The 13,877-nt window shown below is 42.5% G+C and overlaps 1 protein-coding gene across 1 annotated transcript in view; it reads left to right on the top strand.

Moving 5' to 3' along the window:
- The first annotated feature begins 284 nt into the window (after positions 1-284).
- aox5 (aldehyde oxidase 5) overlaps positions 285-13,877 on the top strand; it is a 40,666-nt gene continuing 27,073 nt past the window's right edge. The window contains exons 1-8 of the mRNA XM_079495844.1: positions 285-362; positions 2,378-2,435; positions 8,299-8,395; positions 8,648-8,756; positions 9,395-9,521; positions 11,401-11,468; positions 12,117-12,200; positions 13,660-13,701. Of these exons, the coding sequence (XP_079351970.1) occupies positions 318-362; positions 2,378-2,435; positions 8,299-8,395; positions 8,648-8,756; positions 9,395-9,521; positions 11,401-11,468; positions 12,117-12,200; positions 13,660-13,701 (630 nt within the window). The 5' untranslated portion in view covers positions 285-317. The remainder of the gene's footprint in view (positions 363-2,377; positions 2,436-8,298; positions 8,396-8,647; positions 8,757-9,394; positions 9,522-11,400; positions 11,469-12,116; positions 12,201-13,659; positions 13,702-13,877) is intronic.

The following is a 13,877-nucleotide window of genomic DNA, read 5'->3' as shown; positions in this document are numbered from 1 at the left end:
TTTTGGGATTTTGGGAACCGTCGCTATATAATTCTGTCGTAACGTGTGACCATGCATGAACCCATGTGATGTGATGTGTGTGTGTGTGTGTGTGTGTGTGTGTGTGTGTGTGTGTGTGCGCGCGCGCGCGCGCGTACATGCTAGATGTAAGATTAATGATGAGATAAATGCAACACAAGCTGGTCTCAGACAGACAGGCAGGCAGACAGACAGACAGACAGACAGTCCTCAAGGTTTTTCCTCTAGTTTAAACATAATTACATGTCGCTCTCTCAGTCTCACGTAGCTGTCTGTCTGTAGCCTAAACATACTGTATCATGTCTCCTTCCAACCTGCTCGTCTTCTTTGTCAATGGGAAAAAGGTCAGAATATCTTATTCATGTGTTTGCTTGTTTGTTTGTTTGTTTGTTTGTTTGTTTGTTTGAATCAATCTATTTGATTCATTTATTTGATGATTTAAAACTGGAACATATCTCGTTGATTCCTTGGCTTAAAACTTGCAACAGAACAGAAGTTCAATGAATTAAGTAAAAATCCTCAGAAAGATACTTTAACCAATTTAACAAATGTAACCAAATACATACATAGTTGGTCCCATGTGTACGCGCTCACATAATAATTTGGTTACATTTGTACACTCTTTTAACTTTGAACTTTGAAAGTTTAACTAGCAAACCCATTGCAACTAAACTGAAATTTAAAAGGTAAAGTCAAAATGAAAATTTAAAAAAAAAAATGAAATGAAACCATTTGTTTCAGAGTAGCAGATAGATGAATGAACACACTGATTTACTACTGTGTATATAGAAACAGTTAGAAACCTAACATGTGCATTCTGCAGAGGTTCTCAAAAGGTTTGGGCTCAGAGCACCCGGTCCCCAGCTGCAATTTAACCTTTTCGTCCACAGAACCCATGAATTACATTCACGTACTTTACGTATGCATTTATGTCAAATATGTAAATCTGTCCCCCCTAAGATACAGTATGTCACATGGAATCCTGGAATTGAAGCTGTGAGATTGGGTTTAAGCCAGGCTTCTCTAACCATTCAGCTACAGCAGGGGTTTTCAACCCTTTTCATTTCAAGGCCCATTATTTATTTGGCATTTGAGCCACGGACCACCATTTGATGTGATTTAGCCTCTCAGACCCAAAACTAAAGAATATTTTGTTGTTCATGGATAAGATTTTGTCTACAATTCCATGCTGTATTGATGTGTAGACTAACTGTGTAGACTTCTTGTAAATAAAGTAATGCAGATGTCTAGCCACTTGCCCAAAAGTGCCCAAAATGTGCTGACCTCATCACATTTCATCATATTTGTGATGATTGGCTATGGCCGTTTTTAGCCCAATTTTGTAAGCTAATGCTTGGATTGGATTCAGAATCATGAAAACCCCCTAGTTTGACATGTCACATGCTACTTAAAGCATAATGACATTTTGACATTTTTGCCTTTTATATAGGATGTTAATTAATGGTATGATCACATATAAACCACTATAAAACAAATTGCTCAATAGAGCGTCGCAGTCCCGCCCCCTACCATGGCCCAGGAAATTAATCCCAATGCATTTTTCCCATAGACATTTCAAAAAGTATTTATTTAAAGACGGTTACGCTGCGGACAAAGCCAACTCGAGTCGTGACAACTCATGACAACACAAACAATATTTTGGACCAAACAAATAATTACAAAGAAGAAAAACAACAAAAAAAGTGTTGTAACCTGCCGTTTTTTTCTTCGTTTGTTGTCATGATTTGTCACGACTCGAGTTGGCTTTGTCCGCGGCGTAAACGTCTTTAAATAAATACTTTCTGAAATGTCTATGAGGAAAATGAACGGAGATATGGTCTATATGTATATAGACCATATTTTAGGACAATAAAAAATACTATATTCCAAATATAGCTGCCGGACTATTATGTTGGATCTGGTTGAATTGGTCCTGTTTGGGGGTGGGGTCACATGACATCAGTCATCAGACAGACCTGTCACACATGTTAGCAAAACAAAAGTGTGACCGACGCAGCGTGACGCTCAACGTTCATCTCTCACTCACCTGATGTCACACACGCACGCACACACACACTGCTGTGCATGATGAATGCTGCCTTTATCCAAAGCATTTTACATTCACACACACATTGACGACATAACAGAGTATTTCTCCATTGCACTATTGATAGGCTATACTTTCACTTAAAACATTTGAGTAGTTTTTCCACCAAAAGTATCCTTGCATGCCTTGCCTGCCATGCACGCACAATGTCGCACAGGGGTGGCATCTCTGCCATCATCCTGACAGAGATGATTAATAGTTTCTTGTGTATGTCTTTGTCTTCTTGTTTTTTTTGTTATGTTTTTCTTACAGGTCGTTGAGAAGAATGCAGATCCCGAAGAAATGCTCGTTAGCTACCTGAGGAGGAGAAGTTGGTTCTATATTCTGTTCTGTTCTGTTCTGTTCTGTTCTGTTCTGTTCTGTTCTGTTCTGTTCTGTTCTGTTCTGTTCTGTTCTGTTCTGTTCTGTTCTGTTCTGTTCTGTTCTGTTCTGTTCTGTTCTGTTCTGTTCAGGTCCATTGTGTGATTGACATATATAACACTGTGTGATTGACATACTGTATATAACACTGTGTGATTGACTGTTTGACATATATAACACTGTGTGTTTGACATATATAACACTGTGTGATTGACTGTTTGACATATATAACACTGTGTGATTGACATATATAACACTGTGTGATTGACTGTTTGACATATATAACACTGTGTGATTGACATATATAACACTGTGTGATTGACATATATAACACTGTGTGATTGACATATATAACACTGTATGGGTGACATATTGATGTGGCAGTTTTGTACACACTAAACGCATGAAGAACCATGAGGCAAGCTTGATGATGGTTTATTTAACGTACACAGGAAATACATGGATGCTGGTTCCCCAACAACCCAGGCACGTATGCCCCAAGCAGCTTAATGTCAGAATATAGAGGTACAGTTTATATAGCGTTAGTCCCGCCCACAAGGTGGACCCCGAGAGACGGGTCTCAGACAGGATAACAAGCTCACAGAGATGAAAGAACCATTTGCTTACAAACAAAGGAAGGAAGGGGGGTGGGGGGGGGGGGAAACAGGTGAGAAGGGGGTTCTAGGTCACCAGAGCCAAAGTGTCAGACACACTGTGTTCTCACAGCATGGTTTCAGAGCTTCAAAGTCAGTAGAGATGGTCACAGGAGACAGGAAGGCATTGTTTTAGAACAGGCCTTGGCGTTATCTGGGAATGCATGATGGGAAATTCCTCGTCAAATCCCTCCTTTTGTTAATTAAACAACAACTTAATTAAACAATAATTGTGAATTTTCCATCAATATCAAAATAATACATCATAATATCACATTTGAGGAAAATACATAAAAAATAGAAGCACTAGTAGCTAATAATTGAGCATACTGCAATAACAATCGTGGTTAGATAACCAAATAACCCAAAAACCCTAAAAATGATACTAATACAGTACCCTGTTGAATTCATTTGACCTGTATTAGCACAGCAAAATATAACATAACAGATAAAACAGAAAACAAAATCATATAACCAAATAAACCAAAAAACCCTAAAAATGATACTAATACAGTACCCTGTTGAATTCATTTGACCTGTATTAGCACAGCAAAATATAACATATCAGATAAACAGAAAACAAAATCATATATTTCAAACAATATTTTCTTTCCAGGTGAGAAACGATTTTCCCATGACGCAAACTGTCCAACACGTTTAAGAGTCCACCGTCAAGTGATTCCCCCCACTTTTTTTTTTCTTCTTTTTTTTTTTTTTTTAATTGGGCCGTCTGATAGGGGGAGGTGTATGTGTGTGTGTGTGTGTGTGTGTGTGTGTGTAGGACAGTCCTCCAGGGGGTGTGTGTGTGTGTGTGTGTGTGTGTGTAATGGGTGCATAACCTGGACTGGCGATTGTATTCTTGTCTGGAAGCGCTGTCCCTCATCGACCCCAGTTATCCTGTCCACCAGTCCCTGCCAGCCGGTGCCCATAATCCTCTTCGTCCCTTCGGTCTCTGCTGGCTCCCTCTGATGAATGGTAGCCTCCCTCAGATGATCGGTAGACTTGTTCATGTTCGTCATAATAGCCTCTCCTTTCCTCTCTCATGCGGCCATTCCCACGACCTCTTCCTTTGTATCTTCTTGGCTGTGGGCAGTCTGATCTCCAATGATCTGGGCTTTTGCAATTGAAGCAACATCCATCATTGAATGGGTTCCTTTTCTGTCTCCTGTTGTCATTCTTATTTTTGTTTTCTTCTTTGTCTGTTGCCAGTTTAGTGACAGCGTCCATCATGGCAAGCTGGAGAGCTTCGGTCTTGTCTTTTTTTAGTTTTTTTTCTTTTTCTTTAGTATCGTTCTCGATTTTTTCCGCGTGAGTTGCGTGTTTGAGGATGTCGGCCGGATCAGCGGTTTTGTAGCCAATGAGAGATTGTTTTACACGCTTGGAGAGTTTTTTGCGCATGTTGCACATTAGCTGGCTAACCAGGAATGCTTTGGCAAATGGGTCGTTCGGATCTGTGCCTCCTCCGTGGGTGAGTATGGCTTGTTCCAGGCGGTGACGGAACTGACTGACCGTTTCATCTTTGCCCTGCTTACAATCGTGTACTTCAGCCAGATTTAATATTGTTGGGAAGAGTGTCATAATCTTCTCACAAACTGTATCCACAGCAGTGATGTATCTGTAATTGTTCTCAAATTGTACATGGACGGGCCTCTCATCTTGATATGTTTGGGCGGCCTCCAGGACTGCCTGCATTTTAGAGGGTTCCATGTTCTTGGCACAGATGTCAAGCACCTCTTTCATTGTAGGCCTGTATGTACGACAGAAAGCCTTCAGTTGTTGAGTCCAGCGGCGTCCTCCCACTTCATTGGGCTTCTTTAGTGTAGCGGCATATTGGGATATGTCGTCTGGGGACCATAAGCGTTGTACCATCATTACATCGCCGTACGGGTTGGCTACTTCTACCATTGGACATTGCATGTAAAGTTCATTTGAGGTGGGCGTGTTGCCTGGCAGATGATAAAACCGTGGCGCCCCCTGTGCACGTGTTACTGCCCCAGGCCTTCTTCTTCCCTGCCCATATGACAGTGTGTTGTCCTGGGTGATGGCGATATTCTTGTGACGAGCCGCTGTCTCCCCGTTGTGAATAGGGGTGGACCGATATAATGGGATGTCATCAGAAAGAGAGTCAGAATCAGAGTCAATGTTCATGTCCGCGCCAGGGCGGGCTGCCCTCCTGTGCGCAGCCTCATCCTGAAGGTCACCCAAATCGAGGATCAGATGTGCCTCTTTCATCAGAATTTCACTCAACCGTGTTTCTATAGCACGCATAGACTGTTTCTGTGTCCTTAATTCACTGGTCAAGTCCTCTTTCAGGCAACGTACCCGTTCCAGCTCCCTCTTAACAGAGCGTTGAGTGTCGCTGTCATCTGGCCGTTGCTTAGATGTCCTCATGTCACTGTTGTCATGAAAGTCCACCTTAGTCTGTGCTGAGTTGTTGCTGTGGTCTGGCCCAGAGTAGATTGTATCCTTATCGTGGCCGGCGCCAACATCACTGCGCTGGCTGTTCTTGCAGGCCTGGTCAATGGTCCGTAGCTTTTGTTCCGCCTCCGCCAGGACCCTCGGAGTATGTAGATCATAGCCATTCAAAGTTCTAGTACTGGAATGAAGGCTGCTCAGGCCGGAGTCTTCACTGGATGAGTGCAGAACCTGCACAGCTCCACCACCCGTTAGTGGCTCAGTCTTACTCCTGGTGTGCTGTTCCAGGTGCCTCGTCAAATCTGCTGCCACAGGCTGCATCATTCCAGTGTGGCCAGAGTGTCCTCTTTCCTCAAAAAATGGAAGAGACTCAGAGGAAATAGGATTTACTCCACAAATTGATGGCTCTGGGTTAGAAATGTCAGTGTAGGATGGACGTTGGCTATTATTGGTGTCATTGGCTTGAGTGGAGTTCACGTTGCCTTCTCTGCGTTGAACTTCTTCCAATAGGGTGAGCATAGCAGACACCAGGGATGGCGTCGGAGCGGAGGGGGGCTGTGGGTTTCCCAGAGAGGGTGTGAGGAGAGCAGTCTGTAGACAGGGGGGTTGACTGCTCTGTGGGGGTTGCGGGCTTGTGGTGAGATCAGAAGGTGTGAGGAGAGCAGTGACGTTTCGGCTGGTAGACGTCGGGGGTTGACTGGCTGGCATAGGAGGGCAGTCGAGGCCGATTTGGGATGGCGCCTGCAGAGAAGGATAAAAAATAGAATTCTGCAAATATTTGGGCCCTGAAGCGACATATTGAGGAGGAGCCTGTGGTTGGCTCTCCCTTAAAGGATCTATGTCTGGCAGTTCTTTCATATGACTCTCCCGTTGTCTGTACTGTGCTTCCTCTATCCACATTGAAAATACTTTTTTGTTCAGTTCACATTTGTCAAGTTTGGATGTTTTTACTGTCTTTTTCTGTCTCATTTTCTTCTCAGCTTTTTTTAGTAGTTTATCTAATTCAAGCAATTTTCCCACACTTAAAGAGCCTTGCTCCGGAAACCCCATTTGTTTCCACTCATCAAGACAGTCTAACGCTCCTAGGCCATATTTTGCAACCATCTCGTGCATAACAGAAGACCACCTTTCTCTGTCCTCTGGGACGGTACTTTTTTTATTACCCATATTTAATTACTGCTATGTACTTTTTGGGGGAGTCTATCACTTTTCTAATACTTTTCACAATCACTGAGACAGTAAATGCTCCTAGACTATTTTGCTAGTAGAGCATATTTTCCCACTATGTTAATCTGTCACTTGTCCCTGTTCTCTGGGACCGGCACACTTTTTCTCTCAGTACACAGCAATGTGGACTGTCTAGTCTTAAGTAACACGGTATCTTATGTTTTCCTCTGAGGACAACAAGATGTCTTTATGTTGCTAATTGTGCAACAATGTATCTCATGTTATTCCCACAGCGCAACAAGGTGTGTTGTTACAACTCGACTTAATGCAAGGTATTTTTTCTGTCCACTAGGCTAGACTTCCTGCTGTATTTTGCGAATCAAACATACTCGACTACACAATAGATAGGTTTGCAAAATATGGTCTTAGAATTTAGCAGACTTAATTAAACCCTTTAAAAATGTAGCACTTCAATTGTCAGGAACTTGGAATTTGGAAATTTCTCACCGTTTCAGTGTAGCCAACTAGCCACGGGTTTTTTTAAATCCAGGCGCTGAACTCCGTAGATCGCAGCCGCGACTCTGTTGATCTCTGTCCTTTTTGGAGCCGTTCGTTGACGTGATGGACAATCAGTCGTCGTGATTGATCTTCCGGAGCTCAGACGACGCTGGATCCCACTTCTAGACACCAAATTGATGTGGCAGTTTTGTACACACTAAACGCATGAAGAACCATGAGGCAAGCTTGATGATGGTTTATTTAACGTACACAGGAAATACATGGATGCTGGTTCCCCAACAACCCAGGCACGTATGCCCCAAGCAGCTTAATGTCAGAATATAGAGGTACAGTTTATATAGCGTTAGTCCCGCCCACAAGGTGGACCCCGAGAGACGGGTCTCAGACAGGATAACAAGCTCACAGAGATGAAAGAACCATTTGCTTACAAACAAAGGAAGGAAGGGGGGTGGGGGGGGGGGAAACAGGTGAGAAGGGGGTTCTAGGTCACCAGAGCCAAAGTGTCAGACACACTGTGTTCTCACAGCATGGTTTCAGAGCTTCAAAGTCAGTAGAGATGGTCACAGGAGACAGGAAGGCATTGTTTTAGAACAGGCCTTGGCGTTATCTGGGAATGCATGATGGGAAATTCCTCGTCAATATATAACACTGTGTGTTTGACATATATAACACTGTGTGATTGACTGTTTGACATATATAACACTGTGTTTGACATATATAACACTGTGTGATTGACTGTTTGACATATATAACACTGTGTTTGACATATATAGCACTGTGTGTTTGACATATATAACACTGTGTGATTGACTGTTTGACATATATAACACTGTGTTTGACATATATAACACTGTGTTTGACATATATAACACTGTGTGATTGACATATATGACACTGTGTGATTGACATATATAACACTGTGTTTGACATATACCACTGTGTGATTGACATATATAACACTGTGTGATTGACATATATAACACTGTGTGATTGACATATATAACACTGTGTGATTGACATATATAACATGTGTGGGTGACATGTGTTCCATTTTCACAGTGGGTCTAACCGGTACCAAGTCCAGCTGTGGCAGTGGGGGGTGTGGAGCCTGTACCGTCATGCTGTCTAGATATGAGCCCCTGGACAACACAATACTGTATCCTTTAAGACTGTATAGTGTATATGTATGATACAGTATGGTATCCTGAGCGCGTATTTAATGTGTAAAATCCATGATATTTACATTGCAATGAATGAGCCCGGCTGGAAAGTGTCTAAGTGGGAGAGGGCGGGGCTTAGCTAAAGGTGAATTGTAGGCCTGCCACTAATACTACTGTCTAGATTAACACATACCACAAATAATACTGCTCATAAATTGTGGTTCCATATCCCTGACCTTTGACCCCAGTCATTACGCCGTCAACGCCTGCCTCCAGCCAATCGTCACGCTGCATGGCGTCGCCGTGGTAACGGTGGAAGGCATCGGCAGCACCAAGACCAAACTGCATCCCGTTCAGGTTAAAGGAGCACTCCACCAATTTACTCAACCTCACATTCATATAACTGGTCCTCACTAATGCTCATTATAATATTACATTGTATCTTATCTTCATATAACTGGTCCTCAATAATGCTCATTATAATATTACATTGTATCTTATCTTCATATAACTGGTCCTCAATAATGCTCATTATAATATTACATTGTATCTTATCTTCATATAATTGGTCCTCAATAATGCTCATTATAACATTACATTGTATCTTATCTTCATATAACTGGTCCTCAATAATGCTCATTATAATATTACATTGTATCTTATCTTCATATAACTGGTCTTCAATAATGGTCATTATAACATTACATTGTATCTTATCTTCATATAACTGGTCCTCAATAATGCTCATTATAACATTACATTGTATCTTATCTTCATATAACTAGTCCTCAATAATGATCATTATAAGATGGAATGGAACCATTTCTGTCTACTGTCTCATTGGTGGACTGTGTGGACAGTTCAGAAGCCTGTCTACCATGTGTGTGTGTGTGTGTGTGTGTGTGTGTGTGTGTGTGTGTGTGTGTGTGTGTGTGTGTGTGTGTGTGTGTGTGTGTGTGTGTGTGTGTGTGTGTGTGTGTGTGTGTGTGTGTTAGGAGCGCATAGCGCTGGCCCATGGCTCTCAGTGTGGGTTCTGTACTCCTGGCATGGTGATGAGTGTTTACACTCTGCTGAGGAACAAACCCCGACCCAGCATGGAGGACATACGTCAAGCTCTGACAGGTTGGTACATGCAGCCTATGCAGAAGAGAAAAGAAAAGAGAAAAAATATATATATAATAAAGAAAATAACTCAATCAAAGGCAGCGGCAAACAGAAAGGTCTTTAGTTATTTATTCTTATTAAAACAAATAAGAGCAGCAGTAGACCTGCAGTTTCCTGGGAGTTTCATCCAGATAGGTGGCACATAACGAATTAAATACCTAACCTACCTATGACAATATGATGGATGGATGGATAGATTCCACTGTCTCTGTCACTGTCACACTGTTTCGCGGACCCAAGTCGAACTATAAATGTCAGAAATGCCAGAAATAGCCGATTATTTCTGGCAAAAGAACGTTTGGTGCAGAAGGAAACAAGAGCAGAACAAGCTAAGTGTTGCTTCTTGCAACTGAGGTACAGACAGAGCACTATGGCTCTCAAGTGGTCCTTTAGGGGACGTGCAGAGATTGCAGGGGCTGAAATCCCGTAAGAAGGCACTTTTGGGCAAAAATAGCGGAAATAGCAGATCTACAAGCTCTGCGACGCGTTGAGAGTTTGTAGATCAGCTATTTTCGGGGCGTAACCCAGCACTCTTTAGCTAGTGGAGATGCAGTGTATGACATTCATTTTTCAACGCAAAATGCTGCGTTCAAGTTCAGGGGACTTCTTATTCCGGCATGGCATGGAAAGGAGCGGCATTTGCATTTCTTTCACCATGTAGTAAATGCTGCATTCGTGGTCTGGAAAGGGCAGTTGTATTACAGACGGGTAAAAGGGCACGGGTTGAAGCCCCTTTGATGTCTATGTGTGCACGTCCCTGGGTTCCAGCAGTAGAGACACTGCACACAATTTACAGCTGCTTCCATTTGATGATCATCATACCGGCCGGCTTGGAAGTGTCTGTTTGGGTGTAGCTGCCTGTTTGCAATATTATTAAGTGTATTTGGTATATTATGTGTATTATATGGTATCTAAAGTCTAAAATATGATGTATATGTGGTGTACAAGGTTTTGGTATAATGGTATTGCTGGTTTTATAGGATATCAGATATATGGAGATTAGTTCATTGACAGTAAATTGCTCTGTGTTCTGGGTGTGGCTCACCCGCTATAAAAGGAAGGCTTCAGGTGAGGACTCTCAGTTTTGACTTGGTGCTGACTAGTTGTACAACCCTAAGGGAGAGCTGCCAGGGCCTTCGTGTGTAAGGTTTAGCCTGTTTAAACAGTTTCTCAACTTATGAGTTTGTTGTGTTTATTTAGTTTAGCTTTTCAAGTGTTCATTTCAGATTTTGAAGTTATTTTTGGCCAGCCTTATTCGTGTTATTGTCATTGTCTGCCTAGGCCCACTGTGTATATGCTGCACTGCTATTTATTAGGTGTTTGTGGATGGAAATAAACATAAGAAACGCTGCATTCCTGGACTTTGACCATCGGCCAACTTTACAGTCACCATCTAAATGATGGAGTTGGTAACCATTGACCATTATAGATCTTTAACTCTTGAGAGTGTAAAATGAAACCATATTCTTTCATTTTCTGCTCTCAAGAGTTAAATTGTTAAACATCAGAATTACTTAATTCACAAGAAGTCCACACAATTAGAGAATGCAGAATAATTATTTGAGTTTGCCTGCCATGATCTCTCCTAATCATGGACTTGTGGACAAAATCTTATCCAACGATAACAGTTGGATAACAGTTTTGCGTCTGTGAGGCGAAGTCTCATGAAATGGTGGTTTGTCCGTGGCTCAAATGCAGAATAAATAATAATGGACGTTGATATGAAAAGGGTTGGGAAACACTGGTATGGAGGGTTTCTAATCACTGTGGCTGGACATTGAGCAAACACTGAAGGCTACTCTTTTAACTGCATTGACCTTGTGACCTCCTCTCCTAGGGAACCTGTGTCGTTGTACAGGCTACAGACCCATCATCGATGGATTCAGAGCCTTCTGTATCGACCAGGTAACGTTATTGACCAGTTGGGTGTTTAACATTATGTTCCAGGTAGGAGTTAAGAAAACTGTTTGTAGGTGTTTAATATATAGAATAGAATAGCATCAGTCCATGGTTGGTCATCATACAGTAGGCTACATCACACATCTGCTGTATGTTTTTATATTCAACTGTAAAACTGTCATCAATATGTTTTAATGAGATGTTACATAAATGATAATATAATAAATCAATAATAACCAGTAAGACGCATGAGGACAAGGTCGCGTGCACGCATCCGCCTCATTGGCGGTAGACTGCTGGGCGAGCGCTGGCGCTTTGGCATGGGGGGTCAGATCAACATATGGAATGAATTCTGTAATGTATATGCAGCGTGTCTTGAGTGTACAGCTAGGGTTTGATGAGGTCAGATCAACATATGGAATGTCAGAACAGGTCAGCTACATATATGGAGATCTAAGGCTGGCAGTGTCTTGAGTGTACAGGGTTTGATCAGGTCAGATAAACTTATGGAATTAATTCTATATGGGCCATGTCACGAGGCGTGACTGACAGACTGACATGTTTTTCCAGGTTTCCATAGTAAACTGCGACCAACGGTTTGAATGAGATGTTATATAAATGATAAATTGATAATAAATTGTTTTTTAACAATAGTCCTCTCAGTGCTGTCAGAATGGAGCTGCCACTGGAGGGTGCTGTGTGGAGAATGGAATGGCACAATGCAGTCTACAAGCTGATGTAAGACTCTATACAGGGACGAAATGTTCTTATAATCGTCGTGGGGGCACGCCACGCACCCCCCCCCCCCCCCCCCCCCCGCATGCCCCCCACCCCCAAGGTCCCGTTTTCGCTGGGTAATTTATTTACAGTTTGGTAATAAACACAGCGTGATCTGAGGGAGGACCGGCAACCCCCCGCCCCCAGACCGGCCGAGCATGCCCAGGGGCGGGGGGAGGTGTTAGGAATGTAGAAAAACTAGAAATACCCTAAAATCATCAAGGGGGCTCGAGCCCCGCAGCCCCCACGTAGTCGTCGTCACTGACTCTATACCATAGATATTATAAAAAATCACACCCGTGTGAACTGAGTGGTGTAAGGTCTGTCTGACGTAATGAAATCATGTCTGACGTAATGAAATCACACCCGGGTGTGATTTCATTACCTGGCTTTGTTTGTGCAGAAAAAATGAGCATGGTTGCTATGTTCACCCTGTTCACCCGGGTGTGATTTCATTACGTCATTACAACAGGGTGAACATAGCAACCATGCTCATTTTTTCTGCACAAAAAAGCCAGTTGTAGGAGTGGTTTACACCACTCAAAAATAGATGCCTCACTGGCCGTTGTAGTTCATTGGAGCGACGTGTATCCCAATGAAGGCGGAAGTGCAGTGCTGAAGGCTTTTCTTTTTTTTTAACACATCTTTATAACAGTCATGACAATACATTACAATACAAAACAAGACAAACAAACAAACACAAACAACAAAGTTATTAATACAACAATACAACATCAGAGCCAGGGGGGATTAGATTACTAACAGAAAACATTAAAGAGTGAACACAAAGCAACAGTTCTCCGCAGCTTTCTTATTTAGAAGTGCTGAAGGCATTTGCTGAAGGCATTAAAACCTGGGAGCTGACCAGTACAACCACAGTCTTATACTGTTGGCCACTAAGCAGCTCCAGGGGGAGCAGTTAGGGGTTCAGTGCCTTGCTCAAGGGCACTACAGCGGTGTTGGGTGAGTGATGACAATCACTTCCCCACCCAGATTTTTCCTGCCCGTCCGGGAAATCGAACCGGCAACCTTTCGGCAACAAGGGCGCTCCTCTAACCCTTAGGCCACCGCTGCCCCAAAAAATGTTGGCCAGAACGTAGGGTTTTGCCACTCAGTAGGCGTTCCCGCATAACTTCCCGGATATGATGATGATGATGTCATGTGCATACCCTCTATTCACTATATAACTCACACACATCTACAGTATAACATGTATTAACTATATGTAAGACACACATCTATACTTAATGTGATATGAATTAAAATATACCGGTTAATTATGACATTCATTATTAACATGTGTGTGTGTGTGTGTGTGTGTGTGTGTGTGTGTGTGTGTGTGTGTGTGTGTGTGTGTGTGTGTGTGTGTGTGTGTGTGTGTGTGTGTGTGTGTGTGTGTGTGTGTGTGTGTGTGTGTCAGATGGATCCATCTCAGCATCTCATCTTCCCCCCTCATCTCATGGTCAGTCTATCACTCTCAGTACACCCAAATATACGTGACAAGACGCGACAAAAAGTCGTCGCTTAAGTTGTCGCGTATACCTGGGTGTACTGTGTCACTGTCACCATTTAATTCACTTCATTAACTGAATAATATTAATTAATGCATGTTCAAACTGCTAACGACCACCTCATTGT

The sequence above is a fragment of the Electrona antarctica genome (genome assembly GCF_951216825.1).
Source record: "Electrona antarctica genome assembly, chromosome: 24".
Taxonomy (NCBI): domain Eukaryota; kingdom Metazoa; phylum Chordata; class Actinopteri; order Myctophiformes; family Myctophidae; genus Electrona; species Electrona antarctica.
The sequence above is the reverse complement of the archived record's forward strand: the minus strand, read 5'-3'. Positions and strand labels throughout refer to the sequence as shown.